The following is a 21,942-nucleotide window of genomic DNA, read 5'->3' on the forward strand; positions in this document are numbered from 1 at the left end:
GAAAGCAAATAAAATAATAGTTGGTGAACCTAGGAGGTGAAAGTTTGTGTGTATGTGTGTGTATTGTATTATTCTTTCAACTTATAGGTTTTTAAATATAAGTTGAAGAGAATACTTACTCTGTTTTGAACTCAAATCCAGCTTTTTAGTATTTTTGCCCCTTGATTTAATTGTGCTGTTTGAAGCCACTTTGATAGATCCAATGCCCCCCCCCCCATTTGGTGTCAGTGGTATTGTCAGTAGGAATACTGATAATTTTTATATAACATCTGTTGAATATGTATTTTATATGCCAGGCCTTGTGCTGAACACATTATTTCAGTTGATTCTTCTAACAGCTCTTGAGTTGGTACTCATTTCTTCTTTTAAAGATGAAAAGATAGATGCTTAAAGAGCTGTCATTAAAGCAACAACAAAAAAAGCATTTCATCCTAAGAATGAAAATGCGAATTTGTGAGGTAGGCTAGACTATTCATCAGTAAAAGCGAGATAGGAAAATTTGTGGTAAAGTCATTGTGACATGCATATTTTTCTGGCCTTGAACTTGTTCTGCATACAACCTGCCATTAAGAAGCAATCTTCTAAATTCGAGCTCCACATGGGTGTAGAGATGACTTAAAAATAAAATGTTTTATTTATTTATTTTTAAATAGATTTTATTTACTTGACAGAGAGAGAGAGAGAGCACAAGCAGAGGGAGCGGCAGGCAGAGGGAGAGGGAGAAGCAGGCTCCCTGCAGAGCAGAGAGCCCAAGGTGGGGCTCGATCCCAGGACTCTGGGATCATGACATGAGCTGAAGGCAGAGGCTTAACTGACTTGAGTCACCCAGGTGCCCCCAAAATAAAATATTTTAAAAGGGGAAAAAAAAAACAGAGGCAATCTACTATTGTGGTGAAGGGCTCAGTCCTTGAAGCTGGAATGCCTAAGTCACATTCCATCCATCATTTACAAGTTACTGCTGCCTGAGAAGCACTTCTCCAGAATTTCGTGCTGGGAACCCCTATGTATTAGTTTCCCATTGTTGCTGTAACAGATTACTACAAACTTGGTGGCTTGAAATAACACAAATTTATTACAATTCTGAGGGGTCAGAAGTCTAAAATAGGTCTCACTAGGTGAAAATCGAGGTGTTAGCAGGGCCGCATTTCCATCTGGGAGCTCTTAATGGGGACAATTCTTTGCCTTTTCCAGTTTCTGCAGGCCACCCACTTATTGACCTCTTCCCCCCAAACCAACAATATATTCTTCTGTGCCTTTCTTCCATAGTAATATCTCGCTCGGACTCTCATTGTATTCCGCCTCTTCCTTCTACTTTTAAGAGCAGTGGTGATTACATTGGACCCACCCAGATAATCCAGAATAATCTCCCTATTTTAAGATCAACTGACAAGCACAACTCAACACAAAACCCAAATAGTCCAATTAAAATGGGCAGAGGACTTGAATAGGCATTTTTGCCAAGAAGACATAGAAGTGGCAAGCAGATACAGGAAAAGGTGCTCCACATCACTCATCAGGGAAGTGCAAATCAGAACCACAGTGAGACATCACATTACATCTGGGAGAATAGCTAGAGTCAAAAAGACAAGAAATAACAAGTGTTGGTGAGGATATGGAGAAAAAGGAACCTTCATGCACTGTTGGTGAGAATGTAAATTGGTAGAGCCACTGTGGAAAATAGCATGGAGGTTCCTTAAATTAAAAACAGTCATACCATATGATCCAATAAGTCTATTACTGGGTATTTACCCAAAGAAAATGAAAACACTTCATTCAAAAAGATATGCACCCCTATATTTGTTACAGCATTATTTACAATAGCCAAGATATAGAAGCAACCCAAGTGTCCACTGATAAATGGGTAGAGAAGTCTCACACACACACACACACACACACACACACACACACACAGGAATATTACTCAGCCACAAAAAAGGAATGAGCTCATGCCATTCATGACAACATGGATGGACCTAGAGGGTATTATGCTAAGTGAAATAGGTCACCCAGAGAAAGACAAACACTGTTTGATTTCCCTTTTATGTGGCATTTAGATAACAAAACAAAAAGCAGATGCAGACACATAAATACACAGAACAAACTGATAGCTGCCAGAAGGGAGGGGTAGGGGGGATGGGCAAAATGGTTGGAGGGGAGTGGGAAATACAGGCTTCCAGTTATGGGATGAATAAATGACGTAAAAAATACAGCATAGGGAATATAATCAGTGGCGTGTGATAGTGTTGTATGGTGACAGATGGTAGCTACACTTGTGGTGAGCATAGCATAACATAGACTTGTGGAATCGCTGTGTTGTACACCTGAAATTAATGTGTCAACTACAATAATAAAAAAAATTTAAAAGATCAACCGATAAGCTACCTCAATTCTTCTTTGCCGTGTAACCTAACATTCACAGGTTCCAAGGATTAAAGCACAGACATCTTTGGGGGACCATTTTTCTGCATTCACATCTACGTTTAAATTCTAAAAGTTGCATCAGGCAGCTGGGGCCAGGAGAAGCTGATTCCAAAGTGGAGATCCTGGCTCATGCTGAGAATTATGAGTAGGAGCAATAATTGGGCTTAAGCTAAAAGGATCTACTGTGCAGTGTATGTACATGTTTTAAAACTCTGTTACTGGTGTGAGGAATATACGGTAGATTTGGTATTCAAGAGTGATTGAGTTAGAAGGAAGCAGCTAAGTGCTAGTTACATCGTGGCAGGGAAAGATGAAAATATTAGAATAGATTTTATTTCTATTGTTTTGTGCCAGTCCTCAGAGGAAAATGTTCTTGATTTAATTATGATTTTGGAGAAGTTTGCATTGAATTTTAATTCTTGTATTTTTATTACAGATTTTTACTACGCTTGGATGCTACTGCTGACATGGAGAAGATTGAGGAGCAATTTGCTAATCTGAACATTGTTAAACGTTCCTCGGACACTAAGGAGCCTACTTATTTGCTTGGCATAGACACTTCAAAAACTGTACAAGCAGAAAAAGAAAACTTGGTTGCTGTTTTATGTTCTAATGGATCAATCAGAATATATGATAAAGAAAGGTTGTACGTACTACGGGAATTTAGTGGTTATCCTGGGCTTCTTAATGGAGTCAAATTCGCAAATTCTTGTGACAGTGTGTATTCATCATGTACTGATGGCACTGTAAAGTGTTGGGATGCTCGATTAGCCAGTGAAAAACCTGTCCAGCTGTTCAAGGGTTACCCTTCCAATATTTTTATTAGCTTTGATATCAGCTGTAATGATCATGTCATTTGTGCTGGTACAGAAAAAGTTGATGATGATGCATTGTTGGTATTTTGGGATGCAAGAATTAATTCTCAGGATTTGTCTACTGCTAAAGACCCACTGGGAGCGTATTCCGAGACTCATAGTGATGATGTCACTCAAGTGTGCTTCCATCCCAACAATCCCAACATGGTAGTCTCGGGTTCAACTGACGGCCTGGTAAATGTGTTTGATATTAGTGTTGATAATGAAGAAGACGCACTGATCACAACCTGTAACTCCGTCTCATCAGTAAGCTGTATTGGTTGGTCTGGGAAGGATTATAAACAGATTTACTGCATGACACACGATGAAGGATTTTGTTGGTGGGATCTTCATCATCTGGACACTGATGAACCAATTACATGTTTGAACATCCAGGATGTCAGAGAAGTGGTTACTCTGAAAGAAGGTATTTTGGACTATGTAATCGGGGGCCTGTATCACGAGAAAATGGACAGGTTGTTTGTTGTTGGAGGAACAAACACGGGGATGATTCACTTGATGAGCTGCACTGCATCAGGCTTGATCCACGTGACCAGCCTTCACGGAGGGCATGCTGCTACAGTCCGTTCTTTCTCTTGGAATGTGCAGGATGATTCTTTGCTAACCGGAGGAGAAGATGCGCAGTTGTTACTTTGGAAACCTGGAGCAATAGAGAAGACATTTACAAAGAAAGACAGCATGAAAATAGCATCCTCTGTGTCCCAGCGAGTTCGAGTTCACAGTAATGATTCGTACAAGAGAAGGAAAAAGCAGTGATGTCATGCTGGGAGTTACTTGAGAGGTTTTCTAGTTTCGAGTAGTTATTTTTGTGTACTACCTGTGATAGATAGGTTTAAAGCCAATATGTAAAAACAAGCCGGTTAGCAAACAATCCTGGAAAAATGTTGAAAATGGTTTAATTCAGGTCTTCATGTATTCTAAAATTATTTTTTTTTAAAGCTGCCAGTTGAGTATATAATCAGTGAGTTGAAAGTAAAATTACATTCCTCATTTTTAAAACCCATCTGTTGAGTTAGTAAATGTTGGGTTTAAAGAAATAGCTTTGATAAGGACTTTTCAGAAGTAGATGGCTGGTATGACTTTAAAAAATCAGGTCGTTTGAGCTATGTTTTTTAAGTTCAGTTTTTTTAGATTTTAAATCATCTTCATTATTTATAAAACCAAATCAGACTGTTTTCTTTAGGAGCTCCCACTTGCTTAATACACATAGATTATGTTGGAGTATTTAAATGTAAATATTCTAATGATTCTAAATAGAACTGAAGTTTTTTAGAAATAAAATGATTTGCATCTATTTAAGAAAAATATATTTAGTATATATTTGCATCTGTCTATCTGGATGATAGTTTTTTTGTTTTGGGGTTTTTTTTTGTTTGTTTTTTGTGTTTTTTTTACGTAGGCTCCACTCTTAACATGGAGCCCAATGCAGGGCTTGAACTCACGACCCTGAGATCAGGCCCTGAGCTGAGATCAAGTCAGGTGCTTAACCGACTAAGCCACCCGGTCACCCCTATTTGCATCTATGTTTTTAAACAGTTAAATAGTAAGCAGGTATTTCATGGATGAAAAGGAAATTACCTTGCAAAATTCATTTTGAGACTCAAAGGGAATATACAAAAATGAAAGTATTTATAATAGCAGAATGACTTCTTATTTCAAAATACTCTACTATTTTGTGATAAAATTTTCTTTCTTAGTGTTTCATCCATAATTTTAAACTTAAGTGCCTGTGGAGAGTGGGGGCCATGCAGGAAGTGCTGCCGGGGAAAGGATACCATAATTTTAAACTTGAATTTTTGTTTACTGCTAATTTTTTCATCCTTACTGTTAAATATTTTTCCAAAGAATCTTAATTAAAAAGTTGGTCACTTGGGGTGCCTGGTGGCTCAGTTGGTTAAGCATCTGACTCTTGATTTTGTCTTATGTTGTGATGTCAGTGTTGTGAGATTGAGCCCTGCAATGCTCTCTGATAGAGCACAGTCCGCTTGTCCCTCTCCTTCTGCTCCTCCCCAGCTCACTCGTGCATGTGCTCTCTCTCTCTCAAATAAATAAATACAATCTTCTAAAAAGTTGGTCACTCTAAAGGTTTGGTATGTTTTCTGTTTAATTACAAATAAAAACATCTTTTTATAGATAAGAATATAAAGATGTTTTAAAACATTTTTATCTTTTGAACTAAAAATATCGTCATGAAAAATACAAACATGACTTTAGAACCTTTCACATTTCTCCTTAAATATTAATGACTTATCTCTGAGACCATAGCACTAGGGAAAATAGTATTCTACCCACAATGCAACTTATATGTAGGTGTGTTCTAGCTTCCCTCACTTGAGAGGGAACAAAAGTCACTGTTAAACATATTCAGAATAAATAATTCTTTTTTTAAAAGATTTATTTATTTGTTTTAGAGAGCATGAGCAGGAGGGGCAGAGGGAAAGGAGAGAATCTCTGGCAGACTTAATGCTGAGCGGGGAGCCCCAGGCGGGGCTTGATTTCATGACCCTGCGATCATGACCTGAGCCAAAATCCAGAGTTAGGAGCTTAACCAACTGAGCCACCCAGGCGCCCCTCAAAATACATAATTCTTATTTGAAAAAATTCACCTATTCTTGATGTTGTTCAAACCATAAACCTGAGATTAATTCTGGATTTTTTTTCTTTTCTCCTATTTAGTCAATCACCAAGTCCTATTTAGTCCCCACCAAGCCACTCCACCCCCTAGAATCTGTCTGCTGTTCTTTTGTCTTTACCCCCCCCACTACCACGTTAGATAAGAGTTTCATCATTTCTCTCCTAGATTACAGACCGTGTCTCTAATCTGCTCCAATTCATTCTCCCCACTATTTCTAGGCTGAACGCAGAAAACACAGAGTTGATAATGCCTCGTGCTGCTTCAAATCTTAGGTACATTTTGATCTTTTGATGGAGCAGTGTGTAAAAATGAAAAATCAGGTTTTTAAGATGCTTAGGATATGAGATAATGCTGACTAAGTGGAAAAGCTGTATAAAAAGACTTGGAGACATTACATTTATAAAACAACAGGAAATGAAACAGTTATCAAAACAGTAAAACTTTGAAAAATATTTAAAATTTAAAACTAATTAATAGAGGGCACCTGGGTGGATCGGTAGGTTGGGTGTCAGACTCTTGATTTCGGTTAGGGCCATGATCTCAGGGTTGTGAGATCAAGCCCTAATTGAGCTCCATGCTGAGTGTGCTGAGCATTCTTTCTCTCCCTCTGCCTCTGCCCCTTCTGCCCTTCTCTCTTCCCCTCCCTCCCTCTCAAAAGAAAAAAAAATAATTAATAGAGTTGGAAGATGCAGGTGAGAAAATACCTTTGAAAGTAGACCTCAAAAAGAGAGAAAGTGAGAGAAAAAAAAATCAAAGCCCCAGAAGATAAATATAGGGGTCTAATATCAGATTATCAGTTTGTACAATGTGAAAAAAAAAATGTAAAGGTTGAAGGGATTATTAAAATGAAATAGCATTAGAGGCTATCCCCAGAACTCCAGTCTTCAGATTGAAAGGCCCAACAGAGTGTCGAGTATAATGAATAAAAAAGACCCACACCAAGGCGTAGCACCGTGAAGTTTCAGAACTTCAAGAACAAAGAGAAAATTTTTAAAGTTTCCAAAGAAAGGGGGGGGAAAAGCAATCACTTAGGAGTAACATGTGAATTAGACTCTTCATTAGCAAATCTGGATGACACAAAGTGTGAATCAAAGTTCCAAGTTCTGAGGACAATTTCCTCCTATATGAACTTATGCTGTCCAAACTCATGAAGCAAGTGGATGGCAATAAATTTTTTTGAGACATCCCTTGCTAAGAGAACGTTTTTTCCTTGCTCTCTGAAACTCAGAACCAAATTTACTTCCCTAACAGAATATCCATTGCTAACCACACTCATGGGCCGCTGAGGAATTTAAAAATTTGGATTTCACAAGATAATGCTTTTTCAACCTATAATTCTATAGGTCAGATTGCCCTCACATGTGAGGTTTAAAACGTTTTCAGACATAAAGATTTCAAACTTTACTCTCTATGCAGCTTTCGCCAAAGGGTGCTGGAGGATGCATTCCACCAAAAAAAAAAAAAAAAAAGTAAATCAAGGAAGACAAGAGATACCAGGAATCGGCACCAGCCCAGCATAGTGGTAGGATAACGGCTTTGCAGCCAGGCCCACAGTATCCAGTCCAGGTTGAAACAAGAGGACATGAGCTATCAGGAGGGAGACGTCCAGGGGGAAAAGTGAACTTAACAGGTTTCCCAATGCATCTGACCATGCGTTGGAAACGGAATAAGTGCCTTGAACTCACCAATTAAAAGAGACCCTCGTATTAAAAATCATTTAAAAACAAGTTTTTAAACGATTAAAAATAAACAAATTCACTTAGAGACAGGTTAAAAAAAATTAAAGGGTGAGGAAAGGTATATCAACCCACAGAATGGGAGAAAATATTTGCAAATAATATATCAGATAAGAACTTGCATTCAAAACCTATTTTTAAAATGTTACCGCTCGATAATAGCTTTTTTTGAAATGGTCAAGGATCTGAATAGACATTTCTCCAAAGAAGATACAGAAACGGTTAGTAAAGATGCACAAAAAGATGCTTAACGTTATCAGTCATCAAGAAAACGCAAACCCAAACCACAATGAGATACCACTTCCTACCCACTGGGACGGCTAGAATCAGAACAACGTTGGTGAGGTCGTGGAGAAATTGAAAATTTCATCCACTGCTCTGCTGTTAGGAATGTAAAAGAGTATAGCTACAGTCTGGCAATTCCTAACAGTTGCTATTTGACCCAGCAGTTCCAAAGTAGGTACATGCTGAAGAGAATTGAAAGCGTAAGTCCACGTAAAAACTTGTATATGAGCGCTCATGATAGCATTACTCATAATAGCCGAAAGGTGGAAACAATCCAAATAACCATCTGACGTTGGAGGGCTAAATTATGGTCCATCCGTACGGGGGAATAGTATTCAGCCGTAAGAAAAGCTACAACTCAGGTGAAACCCGAAAACATGCTCAGTAAAAATAGCCACAAAAGACCACATAGTATGATCCCACGTACATCAAACGTCCAGAATAGTTAAGTCTATAAAGAAGAGGAACAACAACAAAAGAACATTTATTAGTGGTTACCGAGGGCTGGGAGGTGGGAGGAAAATGGGAGGGTTGGTGGATGATTTGAGGGGGGAGGTGATGCAAATGGATGGTGATTATAGTTGCACAACTCTGAATCTAATAAAAACCATTGTATTTTTTTGTATCGTACACTTTAAATAAATGAATGGCATGTGAATTTTACCCAAATGAAATTATTACCAAATATATATATATGCCAGACAAATATGAACAAAAAACCAGGGTGGAATTGGAATTTTTTAAAAAAGATTTTATTTATTTTTTTTGAGAGAGAGAGCATGAGTGGGGGCAGGGGCAGAGGAAGAAGCAGACTCCCTGCTGAGCAGGCAGCCTGACATGGGGCTCCATCCCAGGACTCTGGGATCATGACCCGAGCTGAAGGCAGATGCTTAAACAACTGAGCCACCCAGGCGCCCCTTGACAAAATGGAATTTAAGTTTAATATAACCTTCATTCCAGAATCAGATGAAAATGAAGAAAAAAGTGAGGTCCACCGTTAAAAATAGCTAACCAAATCCAATGGTGTATTTTTAAAAAAATACGACCAATTGAGGTTTATATCAGGATGACTCAACATCAGAAAATCTATCACAGGGGCGCCTGGGTGGCTCAGTTGGTTAAGCATCTGCCTTCAGCTCAGGTCATGATCTCGAGGTCCTTGGATGGAGTCCCGCCTCAGAGGGAAGCCTACTTCTCCCTCTCCCTCTGCCCCTCCCCCTGCTTGTGCTCTTGCATGCTCTCTCTCAAATAAGTAAAATCTTTAAAAAAAATCTATCACAGTAACGGACAAAATGGGAAAAAATTGTGATTATCATAATTGATAGAAACACAGTATGGTTTCACACCTATTTGTGAAAAATATAAATATCATGCTATCAATAAAATAATTTTTTAACTTGGTTAAAGTTAATATATCAAAATCTAAAGTACACATTTTTCTTTTTAGAGAAACGTTGGATTAAATACATTCCTTTAAGACCAAGATTCAATGAGGAAGCTTATCACAATAGTATGAATTCTGGCCAATACCATAAGGAAAGAAAAAGTATGATAACCTGTAAGGATTGGAAGAGAGGGGGGGAAAAACTCCTTTGCAAATGATATATATATATCTAGAAAATCCAATATGCAAATGATACATACCTAGATATATACCTAGACTTACCTTTTCAATTCTCTTTGAACTATTAAGAGATTCAGCAAAGCTGCCAGAACAAGGTCAGCCTATGAAAATCTCAAGAATATCATTTTACAATAGCAGGAAACTTAAAAAGTATCAAGGAATTAACAAGAATACTCAAGATCTATTTGGAGAAACTTTAAGATTCTGATAAAGACAGAAGATGTGGGGCACCTAGGTGGCTCAGTCAGTTAAGTGTCCAGACTCTTGATTTCAGCTTAGGTCATGATCTCAGTTTTGTGGGATCGAGACCTGAGTAGGGTTCTGCACTCAGCTGGAGTCGGCTTGTCCCTTTCCCTTTGCCCCTCCCCCTGCTCTCACTCTCTCAATCTCTATCTCTAAATTAAATAAATAAAATGTATTTTTTAAAAGACATAGAAGATGTTCTAAAAAACCTTGCTTCCAATGAGATTACAGTATTATAATAAAAGGACTATTCTGAATTTAATCTGAAAAATCAATGTAACCTCAACCAAATTCCAGTCGGACTTTTTGAAGAACCCAAACTTACTTTAAAATTTGTATGGACGGAGCGCCTGGGTGGCTCAGTCGATTAAGCATCAGATTCTTGGTCTCAGCTCAGGTCTTGATCTCAGGGTCATGAGTTCAAGCCCTGAGTTGGGCTCCATGCCGGGCGTGGAGCCTACTTAAAAAAAATTGGGGTGCTGGGCGGTTCAGTCAGTTAACTGTCTGCCTTCGGCTCAGGTCATGATCCCAGGGTCTTGGGATCAACCCCGCATTGGGCTGCCTGCTCAGGGGGGAGCCTGCTTCTCCCTCTCCTCCCTGCTTGTGCTCTGTCTCATTATCTCGGTCTCTGTCTCTCAAATAAATAATAAAAAAAATTTTTTTTAATTGTATGAAAGAATAAGGTCCACAAATAACAGTACACTTAGAAAAGGGAAATTTTCCCTACCAAACATTCAGACTATCAGATTCCACAAAATCATAGTAAAAACTGTGATGTGGCCTTAGAACAATTCAATGAATAGAGCCCAGAGAGCATGGATATATAGAGACTTAACATCTTATAAAAGTATCAAAATGTAAAAGGGAGAGTTTTTTTTTTTTTAAAGAATTTATTTATTTATTTGACAGAGATAGAGACAGCCAGCGAGAGAGGGAACACAAGCAGGGGGAGTGGGAGAGGAAGAAGCAGGCTCATAGCGGAGGAGCCTAATGTGGGGCTCGATCCCATAACGCCAGGATCACGCCCTGAGTCGAAGGCAGACACTTAACAACTGAGCCACCCAGGCGCCCCGGGGAGAGTTTTTTATTAGATGGTATTGGGGATACTAGCTCACTAGGTGGAGAAAAATGAAACTAGATTCTTTAAATGGTAGACTTAGATAATAGAGGATGAAAACTACAAATTTAATACAAGGAAGTATGGGCAAATATCTCTGTGACCTACAAGTAGCAAATGACTCCTTAAACTTCAAAAGTATGAAGTATAAAGAAAAACAAAAGAAATCTCGTATCAAAATTAAGCATTTCTGGTCCCCCCAAAACTATAGATAAACAACAGAGTGTGAGAAAATAAATCAGCAAGTGGTTAAATTAGACTATGGAAGGAACTGCAAATCCATAATGGAAAACAATTCCAATGGAAAAACGAGCAAAGACTATGAAAAGGCGATACACAACTGACGAATTGTTGAATACTACATCTGAACCTAATGATGTACTATGTATTGGCTAGTTGAATTTAAATTTAAAAAAAAGACTATGAAAAGGCAAATTTCGGAAGAACTTGAAAAGGTGGCCAAGCTCCTTAGTAATTAGGGAAATGAAGACTTAATCACTTTATACCTTTTAGAACTACAAAATGAGAAAATTAAATGATACCAAGTGTTGGAGGCATGTGGGCATCTAGGAACCGACATGTGCATAGGCCCAGAGGCAGCTCTTCTGGGGAGCAGACACATCTGTGTTGACGTACTCTGACGTAGCAGTTGTACTGCCTGGTTGCTTGGTATAATAGCTCAAAGATATTTTCATGTAGGCCCATTATTGGGCGTTATTCGTGATGTCATGGAGTTGGAGACAACCTGGACAGCCAACCCTGAGACACAGGAGAGGTAAAGATGTGTTGCATTTACACAGTGAAGTATTCTGGTATTTACAAGACACAGCCTAGATGTACATTTGGCCATATGGCTTGACCCCAAAAAGATAGTACCCCGAGAAAATAGGAAACAATGCATGTGTAGGGAAAGGATTTATATAAATTGAAAATAGACAAAGAACTTCACATTTTGCCAGAACATACAAAGTTGTATGTATTAGTGACCATAGAATGGTTGCCTGGTACAGGGGGAGAAGGGAAAGGACGTAAATTTAGAAGTTAAAGAGGAAGGCAGAATGAGAGAGGGAGGGAGGAGAGAAAGAGTAGAAAAGAAATTTTAATGGGAAAGAAAAAATCACTTTCAAAGGATATTACACGTCTGCTGGAGAGTTTAAGAACTAATAGGCACTCAGGGGCTCCTGGGTGGCTCAGTCATTAAGCGTCTGCCTTCGGCTCAGGGCGTGATTCCGGCGTTCTGGGATCGAGCCCCACGTCAGGCTCCTCCATTGGGAGCCTGCTTCTTCCTCTCCCATTCCTCCCACTCTCTCGCTGGCTGTCTCTCTCTGTCAAATAAATAAATAAAATCTAAAAAAAAAAAAAAAGAACTAATAGGCACTCAGAAAGCCGTGTATACAAACAAGGGTGGGGGTAAAAAAACGTGTAAGAAAAGAAATGCAATCAGTACACTACTTAACCCTTCACTGGTGAAAAATATTTATGTAGTCGTAATGAGGTAAGCACAATATTGATTTAAGCAAAAGTTGTAAAACTACTGGGAGCAGGGAAGAGAAGTGGAAGAGGTGTGCAAATGTTTGGCTTTCCTCTCCCATGGTAGAAAGTCAACACTCTTTTTGTGGGTAAGTCAAGAAAATAGCGCCATGAGCACATTATTTAGAAGCATGTAAGTACATTGTCTGCCAAAAAAGCTAAACAAGTTGAAAGGGATTTCTTCTAGAGAAGACCTAGGCTGGGGAGATCGGATAGGCGACTGCTGTTTTTGTTCTTTGATATTTATTATAGACATACCTTGCGGTGGAATATCAGGATACCCTGGCTGCAAATAACAGCTCAAGTCAAACGAACCATGTAAGGAACCTATTACCTCACATAAGTTCAGAAGTGGAGCGTTTCCAAGGTTGGTTGTTAGCAAGAATGCAAATTCTTTCCATTCTTCTGCTCTGCCAATCTTCATCTTGTCAGCCTCAAGTTCACAAGATTCCTATAATCAGTAAATGATCACGTCACACTCAACTATGTCCAAGGGAAAAGAGAGTGTTTCTTTGTCTGTGGTCCTTTTTATTAATGATCACACACATACCCGCAAACACGCACTTTCTGAGAAGCCACACATCACGTGTTACCGGCCGGAATTTCATGATGCGCCCATATGCCTAAAACAGTCGCTAGCAGGAGAAATGGGATCACCACCAACGGGCGCAATCATGCTTCGCTGCCTGTGGGGCTGGGGATGGCACATACGCTTCTGAAGCACACGGGTCCAGGGAAAGATCCAAAAAGTAGGTTAGAGTGAATGAGTAGTTGTTGAGAAGGTGGCCAACAGTGTCTCCTATAGGGACTACTTGACTTCAGTCACGTGGATGATTTCTTCAAAATATTTCTCATTTGAACATCGATCAAATAAAAGTAAGATATTTGGGAGGCAATAATTAGCCCGCAACGTTTTACTTTTTTCATCAGCATGCATTAAATGCAAACTATTCTACCTTTATTGGGTGTTTAGAGGAGAGGGAGACGTTTAACAAATTTAAGAGGAGAAATTGAAAAATGTGTCAGATGATATTTGTTGCCCTTTTGGCAAATTTTATACAATCTTCTGCCACTGCAGTCAGCAATGTCATATTGAATCAATTTGCTCTTCAATTACTGACCCATTTTACTAATTCCTCTCTCAGATCCACAAACCAACTCAATTATCCAGCTTTGAGATTGCTCATACATTATGTCTTCTGCTCTTCAGTGCCGCCTGGGTTTTGTGCATTACACCCCCATTATCTTTTCAATCATGTCAAGTGTCAGAATTAAAACTATCTAACTTTGTAGCCCATCATCCTTCACTCTTCCCACTTTACGTTGCATGCGTAAGCAGAACACACACACATGCACGTGCACCCCAAAACAAAAGAACAAAACCTGCTTGAAATCCTTGATGCATCATGAAAAATGCAGCCCCCTTTGCATTGGTGTCACTGTCTGAAAACTGGTGATAAGAGCAGGTGCAGAAACTCCTGTCTCCCATTACCTGTTCTTCCTTTCCATAGTTATCAAACTCCAAATCATAAATGGGGATGTAATATCCAGAATAAAAACTATTTCCCAGAATATTTTACAAGTGTTTGTGGTTATAAGACTATGTTGGGGCAATGGGATATATGTGGAAACTTCTAAGAATTTGCATAAAATGACCACTGTTGAGTTCCCTGTGCCCCCTCTCCTGCTGTCTGGAGTGTGGATGTGATGGCTGGAGCTCTACCCAACATCTTGGACTGTGAGGATAAAGGCTGTGACTAGCTCTAGTCTAGTTGGCTTAAAGGAGTCTGGGACCCTGAGGTTTTGTGGAGAAAGAAAGAAATTGCTCTATTGCTTAGCTACTGTTACTTCAAGTCTCTGTTAAAAGCAGTGGAATCTAAAGGATAACACTGTACAAACTTTTTAAGATGGTTGGCAATACTACACGAGCTGGTATATGTAAAAGCTCTGAGAAGAATGTCTGGGAGTTGGGGTGCCTGGGTGTCTTAGTACCTCTGCTGTTACCTGCCTTTTGCTCAGGTCAGGATCTCAAGGTTCTGCTCAGTGGGGAGTTGGCTTCCCCCCTGCCCCTCCCCCCACTTATGCTTTCTCTTTCTCTCTCTCAAATAAATAAATAAAATCTTAAAAAAAAAAAAAGGACAGTGTCTGGGAGTAGAGTAAGCACAAAGTAATATTTATAATGTTATACTCTTTTCATGCTTGGGTAGGGTTGTTCCCTCTGCCTGGTCGTTTGTTTGACAAACGCCTATTTGTCCTTATGACCCAGCTCAATCATTTCCTCCTCTGCCAAACTTTTTCTGATCTCCATCTCGGGAGTTAATCCTCCCTTCTCTTTATACTAGCTCGTAATCTGGTGTGTACTTTTATAGTAACTTGGATATTTTTGTTTACATATTTGTCTCCCTACTAAACCGCTTTTCTCATTAAAAAAAAAAAAAGCTAGAGTTCCCCCCCCCCCCTTTTTTAAAGATTTTATTTTAAGTAATCTCTATACCCTGCTTGGGGCTCAAACTTAGAACCCCGAGATCAAGAACCACACGCTCCTTTGACTGAGCCAGGCAGATGCCTCTGAATTCTCTTCCAACAAACATAAAAATTTCATGGTTCATGTAGATTCTGATATGGCCCCTAAACCTACGACAATATTCAATCATGTCATTCTGGCAAACCACCCACCTCCCAACCGCACCCCGAAGATCCCGTTGCATCATTTCTAGAAGAGACATATCCTTCCTCCCCTCTTCTGGTCCACTCAGCAGATCAGCTGAGCTAAATATCTGTTGGGCTGGGCACTGTCGTGAATGATGCTGGGGAAGGAGGTCTGGTCTCTGTGCTCAGAGAGGCTGCCATGCGCCAGGGGAGACGGAGTTTCAACTAATAATAAAAAGATGTACAGAGTGCAAAAGTAGGGGGGAGGTGGGAACGATTCATTCTGTTCTCAGGCACAGGTTAGGAGAAGACGATGCCTGGAATGTGTTTTGAAAGAAAAATAGTTTACCCGATAGGCTGGAGAAAGGGGAGAAAAGAGCAACAGACGATAAAATGGGCAGAAGGAACAACATGTGCAAAGGCGCGGAGGCATAAAATACGTGGTTAATTTTAGTCATGAGCACGGGACTCAGGTCTTCCCAAGTTCCTCTGCGAACACATTCAGGAAACATTTCTTGGGGTGATTTACCTCTGCAGATGGCTCGTTGCATCTATGATGCCTCGATTTCTCACTGTTTTAATTCTGAGGACAGTGTTTCCCTGCGCTGTTTTCTAGACTCAATATCACTATGGCCGAAGTTGTTAATATTATTAGTCTGAAGAAGTGTTCCTCAGTGCCACCTCAAGCCCCCCCCCCCCCCCCCGTTGACTCCCCCTGCAGTGTGTGTGGTCAGGAGCTCTTCCTTCTAAAGGCTCACTCCTTGCTCTGACATTCAGAGCATTTGCAAGACTGCCTTGGAAAAACTTCCTGGTTACTTTGTAGCCATTCATTTCTAGTTAAGGGCAGATTTGTCGGTTTCCTACCTTCTGTCTGTAGTACCTAGCCTAGGGGCAATGCTGCATTAATTTGAGTCTCTCTCTCTTTTTGGTTCCAGTAACTTCCTCGCTGAAGAAACTAGACTGTATATATGAAGTTGCCATCTGTGCCTTCATTTCTCTTCTCTAGGACAGAATAAAGGCTCCATATTTCCCTAGGGGTTGACAAATAATGTCGCTTGGCCCAGGAGTTGAATGAGATCCCAGCAGGGGGTTTAACCAGGTGCTCTCTCCCTGGAGGCCCTCGGTAGCTACGACTCCCACAGGGTCCTGAGCCTCGTGTGAGCGCACCGGCCCTCGGCTCCTGGATGGAGCCATAGCACTCCGCCTGGCAATTCCTTTGGAAGTTGGATTGAGTTTTCCACAAGCCTCGAAGGCTGTTCCAGATCCAAGCACCATCTGTAAGCACCTGCCAGGGCAGTTTTCTCCCTGCTTCCACGGTACGTAACACACGTACCCCTGCTGTCACGTGCTGTAGAGTTCCGCTTCCAGTTCTGGTCTATCGGGTGTGGGTAGCCATCAGCCGTCACTGCCATTAGTATGGACCGAAGCCAAAGAACCGAATTACTAACAAGTGAGGGTCCCGTCTTGTGAATGCTCTTTCTCTTCCCGGGAGCCTGCTTACTTGGCTACCGAGTCTTTGGCCGAAAGGCCCGCGTTAGTGGCTAGTTCTCGGCACCTGCCAGCAAACGCACCTGTCCATGGCACTGAGCTCCTCCTAGCTGACGGTTGCTGCTCGTCGCACCGAGGTGGTCTTTCCGTTTTCCTTTCCCGCTGCTCTGCTGCAGTGTGATCCTGGCTCCAGGCTCCAGGTGTGGGCTCTAGGTTTGACCCCCTTCCTGGCTTGGCTACCTGGGGCAGAGTTGGAGGTATTCCTCACAAATAACTTTGTGAGACAGGGGCTATTACGATACCCATTTTACATGTGAGGAAACAAAGGATGACAGAGGGAGAGGTGCTTTTGACTCTAAAACTAGATTCAGAAGCAGTGTGAGAATGGGAAGTAACTGGCTCCTGTTAGGACCTCGGGCTTGTATGTAGGAGGCAGCCAAGCCATGGGGCTGAGTGCGGATCCAGACTTGAGATTCTCTGGGGTCAGTCCTGGCTGTATTACTCATTACCTCCGTGGGTTGGAGGGGAAGTTACATAGCTTTCTGTACCTTGACTTCCTCATCTGAAAAAAAATGGGGCAATTAATAGTCCTCACCTTTTAGGTTCTTATAATAATTAAATGAGTTAATACAGGTAAAGCACTTAGGACAGTGCTTCAGACATGAAAAGTGCTCAACGAGTGTTAGCTATTATTATTATTATTTTTTTTTTATCATCAGCATCAGCATCTTTGAAACCAAGAAGCCAGGTAAAGTGAAGTCCAGGGTCATTAGTGTACTCGCATGATGCTTTCCAGTGTTCAGAGAACTTTCACTGTCATTATCCTGCATGACTCCATCATCATAGCATACAGCTGGCGGTACAGCCAGCAGCCAGTTAAGTCATCCTCGTTTGATAGATTCACTCGTTTAGCTCTGTTTATTTATTTTTTTTAAAGATTTATTTATTTTATTATTTAAAGATGTATTTATTTATTTTAGAGAGGGCAAGGGGGAGAGGGGCATTGGGAGAGGGAGAAAGAATCTTTTTTTTTTTTTTTAAAGATTTTTTATTTATTTATTCAACAGAGATAGAGACAGCCAGCGAGAGAGGGAACACAAGCAGGGGGAGTGGGAGAGGAAGAAGCAGGCTCATAGCGGAGGAGCCTGATGTGGGGCTCGATTTCACAACGCCGGGATCACGCCCTGAGCTGAAGGCAGACGTTTAACCGCTGTGCCACCCAGGCGCCCCAGGGAGAAAGAATCTTAAGCAGACTCCCCACAGAGCATGGAGCCCAACACAGGCTCCATCCCGCAACCCTGAGACCATGACCTGAGCTGAAACCAAGAGTTGGAGGCCCAACCACCCGAGCCTCCCAGGCACCCCGAGTTTTTTTGTTTTTGTTTTTGTTTTAGAAAGAGAGTACGTGGGTGCAGGGGGAGGGACAGAGGGAGAGAGAATCTTCAAGGAGACTCCCACTGACCATGGAGCCCCAGGCAGGGCTCACTTCCACGACCCATGAGATCGTGACCTGAGCCCAAACCAAGAGTTGGAAGCTCAACTGACTGAGCCACCCAGGTGCCCCCGTTTAGCTCTGTTTATGGAGGCCTCTTATGTACCAGGCACTGCTATGTTCTGAAAATTCAAAGGAAACTTATGGTTTCCTGCTCCGAGTTAATAAGAACTGCCTTTGGGAGTGGGTTTTGAAGGGGCATTTTACTTTCTACACTTTGTTTAAATTTATATGTTAAAAAGGTATCACTTTTATGGTCGTGGGGGAAGAGTATAATGGGAAGGCAGGCATGCAAGTTATAGATTACAATACAATGGTCATTATGGCGGTATAAACAAGGGTCAAGAGGAAAGTCAGAGTAGTGGCACCCAGGCGTGTTGAATAGAAGCCAAATAAAACAAGGGAGAAGAGTGTTTAAGCAGAGAAAGCATGAACGAGTGTAGTTTATCTTGAGGAAATTAACGTATTGTTCAGTACTGCTTGACATGGATTGAGGGGCAAATGATAGAAGTTAAGCTATTTGGGTAAATCGGAGTGAGATAATGAATTTACCAGGCAGAAGTGTTCTGAATTTGCCTCCAGGTGACAGGTACCCATGAAGAATTTTATGTTGGGGAGTAACATGCTCAGCTTTGTATCATTCTTTTGGAAGTATAGGCAATGAAAACTGATAATTTTCTGAAAAGCCAACGTGTTCAAAGCAATACTAGTGTAAGAACTCAAGTCTTTTGACCTTTGTTTAGCATTTTCCAATTAAACCATGCTGTCTTCTCTATTAAGCAATATATTTTAAAAATCCCACTGTTTACTATATTGCTCTGCTAGTGTGAATTTAAATTCACGACTAAGAGGGCCGCCTGGGTGGCTCAGTCAGTTAAAGTCCGCCTTTGGCTCAGGTCATGATCCCGGGTTCTGGGATCCAAGCCCCACGCCCCGCATCGGGCTCCCAGCTAGACAGGGGAGTCTGCTTCTCCCTTTCCCTCTGCTGCTGCCCCAGCTTGTTCTCTCTCTCTGTTTTCTCTCTCTCTTAAACAAATAAATAAAATCTTCAAAACAATAATAAATTCATGACTAAGAGAATGGGAAAAGATTTCATATAATCACCAAGCAACCTTACCTCGTCTTTTATCTCTTTGGGGGAACATGCCTATTAGAAGATACTTTTCGCTTGAATTCCATCTCCTCATTTGAATGGAAGAGAGCTACAATTCATTCGTTCCTCAGACATGTGCAGAGCATAAATTTCTACTGAATGATTTGTTCTAGGGCTTCTATCCTTTAAAAATGCATGCAATTTTTGTTAGGTCTAGCTTTAAGTTTTGCTGATACACTGTAATCCCATTTCCTCCAGTCCCTTTCATACGGTGTATATCAAGTCCAAAGATGTGTGGCCAGCAGCCGTCAGCAGGAGTGCTTGCTCTCTTTATGAGACAATAACTGCCCTCAGTTTGTTTAATCCTCTCTTTGCTCCCACACCCCTGTCCTCATTACAGGGCATCAGTCAGCCTAATACACAGCAAGCTGGCCAGCAGGAAATCTTCCACTTGGTGTGACAATGCTTTTGCTGCCAATGCTCTCTAACCACGGTCCATGCCGTCTGGCAGAAGGGAAGAGAAATACAGTCCTGCACTATTAGCACCCTCTCTTGGCTTTTTCTACCTAGAGCTCTGTGCTATTAATCCAGCAGGACCTTCTTAGAATTCCAAGGGTTTCCCAAGCTCTCCAAATCCTCATGGTTGGTATGATCCTGTGTTACCATCAGAGCTTTAGTCTGAATTTATCCTAGAGATAAATTCCTCATTCTGGTAAAATTTTGCCCTTGAATGTCTCTTTGCCATATGCGTTTTACTTCTTGCTTGCTAGAACAAGAAGTGCTGAACTATTCTCTCTTACCAACGACAACACCCATTTTGGGGGATAAGTTCAATTTTTTTGACCATACCCAGCAACATAGGTTTTTATTCATGCACTCATAACTCTTTTTTTTGAATTTTATTTATTTATTTGTCAGATAGAGATTTTTTTAAAGATTTTATTTATTTATTTGAAAGAGCGCTAGCAGGAAGGGCAGAGGGAGCGGGAGAAGTAGGCTCCCAGCCAAGCGGGAAGCTTAATGTGAGGCTGGATCCCAGGACCCTGAGATCATGACCCCAGCCGAAGGCTGAGCCACCCAGGCACCCCCACTCAGTAATTCATTTAACCATTTTTTGAATGCTTATTATATGCCAGCCACTGTGCTAGTTACTTGAGGTGTAGAATTTCATCATGAATCTTCTCATCTAGTGCCCCTAATATAGGGGGTGGGGGGTGGGGTGGCGGTAAAAGTGAAGAAGAGCGTGTTAACTGAGACTGGGAGGAAACGGAAGCATCTACAGTTGCCCAAGTTATAAATGATACATCTTAAGTAAGAAGTTTAAACATATTTTAATGGTTATAGAAAAGCATGATTGCTGTTTTCAATTTAATTAGAGGGAAGGTGATATGCTCTTCTTAACATAATACAGTCGAGTCTTTGAGAATGGGGATATCTGTTTAAAAGTTAACACAGTTCCTCAAAAAATTGAATGCAGAATTATCATATGATCCATCCATCCCATTCTGGGTATATATGCAAAAGAATCAAAAGCAGGATCTCAGAGATATTTGCACATCCATGTTCATTGCAACATTACACAATTGCCAAGAGGTAGAAGCAGCCCAAGTGTCCATTGACAAATGAACAGATAAGGAAAGTGTGGTATATATATATAGAGAGAGAGAGAGAGAGAGAGAGAGGACTATTATTCCGCCTTAAAAAAGAGGAAATTCTGACACGTGCTACCATATGGATGAACCTGAGTGAACTAAGCCAGTCACAGAAGGACAAATACTGTACGATTCCACTTATCTGAGATACCTAGAGTGATCGGTATCATGGAAACAGAAAGTAGCAAGGCGGTTGCCAGGGGCTGGGGGAAGGGAGAAATGGGGAACAGTTGTTCATATCTATAGAATTGCAGTTTTCCAAGATGAAAAAATTCTTGAGAGCCAACATAGAACGATGTCAATATAGTTAACGTTATTGGGGCGCCTGGGTGGCTCAGTCGTTAAGTGTCTGCCTTCGGCTCAGGGCATGATTCCAGGGTCCTGGGATCGAGTCCCGCATCGGGCTCCCTGCTCCGCTAGGAGCCTGCTTCTTCCTCTCCCACTCCCCCTGCTTGTGTTCCCTCTCTCGCTGGCTGTCTCTCTCTGTCAAATAAATAAATAAAATCTGTAAAGAAACAAATGTATATAGTTAACATTATTAACTGAACACTTAAAAATGGTTGAGGGACATTTCATATTATGTGGGATTTTTTTTTGCCACAAAAATAAAATTAAAAACTTTTGAAGTTAACATGGAAGCAACTGTGAGTTTGAGTGATGAATTGGGGTCATTCATAAGGTTGGAGTTACAGAACTGCCACGGCCAATTCCTAGCTGTGTGACTTTTTTTTTTTTATTTAGATTTATTTTTTTATTATTTTTTTTTAATGATTTTTTATTATATTATGTTAGTCACCATACAGTACATCCCCGGTTTCCGATGTAAGGCTCGATGATTCATTAGTTGTGTATAACACCCAGTGCACCATGCAATACGTGCCCTCCTTACTACCCATCACCGGTCTATCCCACTCCCCCACCCCCCTCCCCTCTGAAGTCCTCAGTTTGTTTCTCATAGTCCATAGTCTCTCATGTTTCATTCCCCCTTCTGATTACCCCCCCCTTCTTTATCCCTTTCTTCCCCTACTGATCATCCTAGTTCTTATGTTCCATAGATGAGAGAAATCATATGATAGTTGTCTTTCTCTGCTTGACTTATTTC

General features: G+C 40.9%; 1 protein-coding gene across 5 annotated transcripts in view; it reads left to right on the forward strand.

The window, feature by feature from the left end:
- WDR89 (WD repeat domain 89) overlaps positions 1-5,380 on the forward strand; it is a 40,732-nt gene extending 35,352 nt beyond the window's left edge. For all 5 annotated transcript variants that reach the window (XM_026486910.4, XM_026486908.4, XM_026486909.4 and 2 more), the window contains one exon: positions 2,858-5,380. In XM_026486910.4, coding sequence (XP_026342695.1) covers positions 2,889-4,052 — 1,164 coding nt within the window. In that variant the 5' untranslated portion in view covers positions 2,858-2,888 and the 3' untranslated portion in view covers positions 4,053-5,380. The remainder of the gene's footprint in view (positions 1-2,857) is intronic.
- The last annotated feature ends 16,562 nt before the right edge of the window (positions 5,381-21,942 follow it).

The sequence above is a fragment of the Ursus arctos genome, unplaced genomic scaffold, assembly GCF_023065955.2.
Source record: "Ursus arctos isolate Adak ecotype North America unplaced genomic scaffold, UrsArc2.0 scaffold_25, whole genome shotgun sequence".
In the NCBI taxonomy this organism is placed as follows: Eukaryota; Metazoa; Chordata; class Mammalia; order Carnivora; family Ursidae; genus Ursus; species Ursus arctos.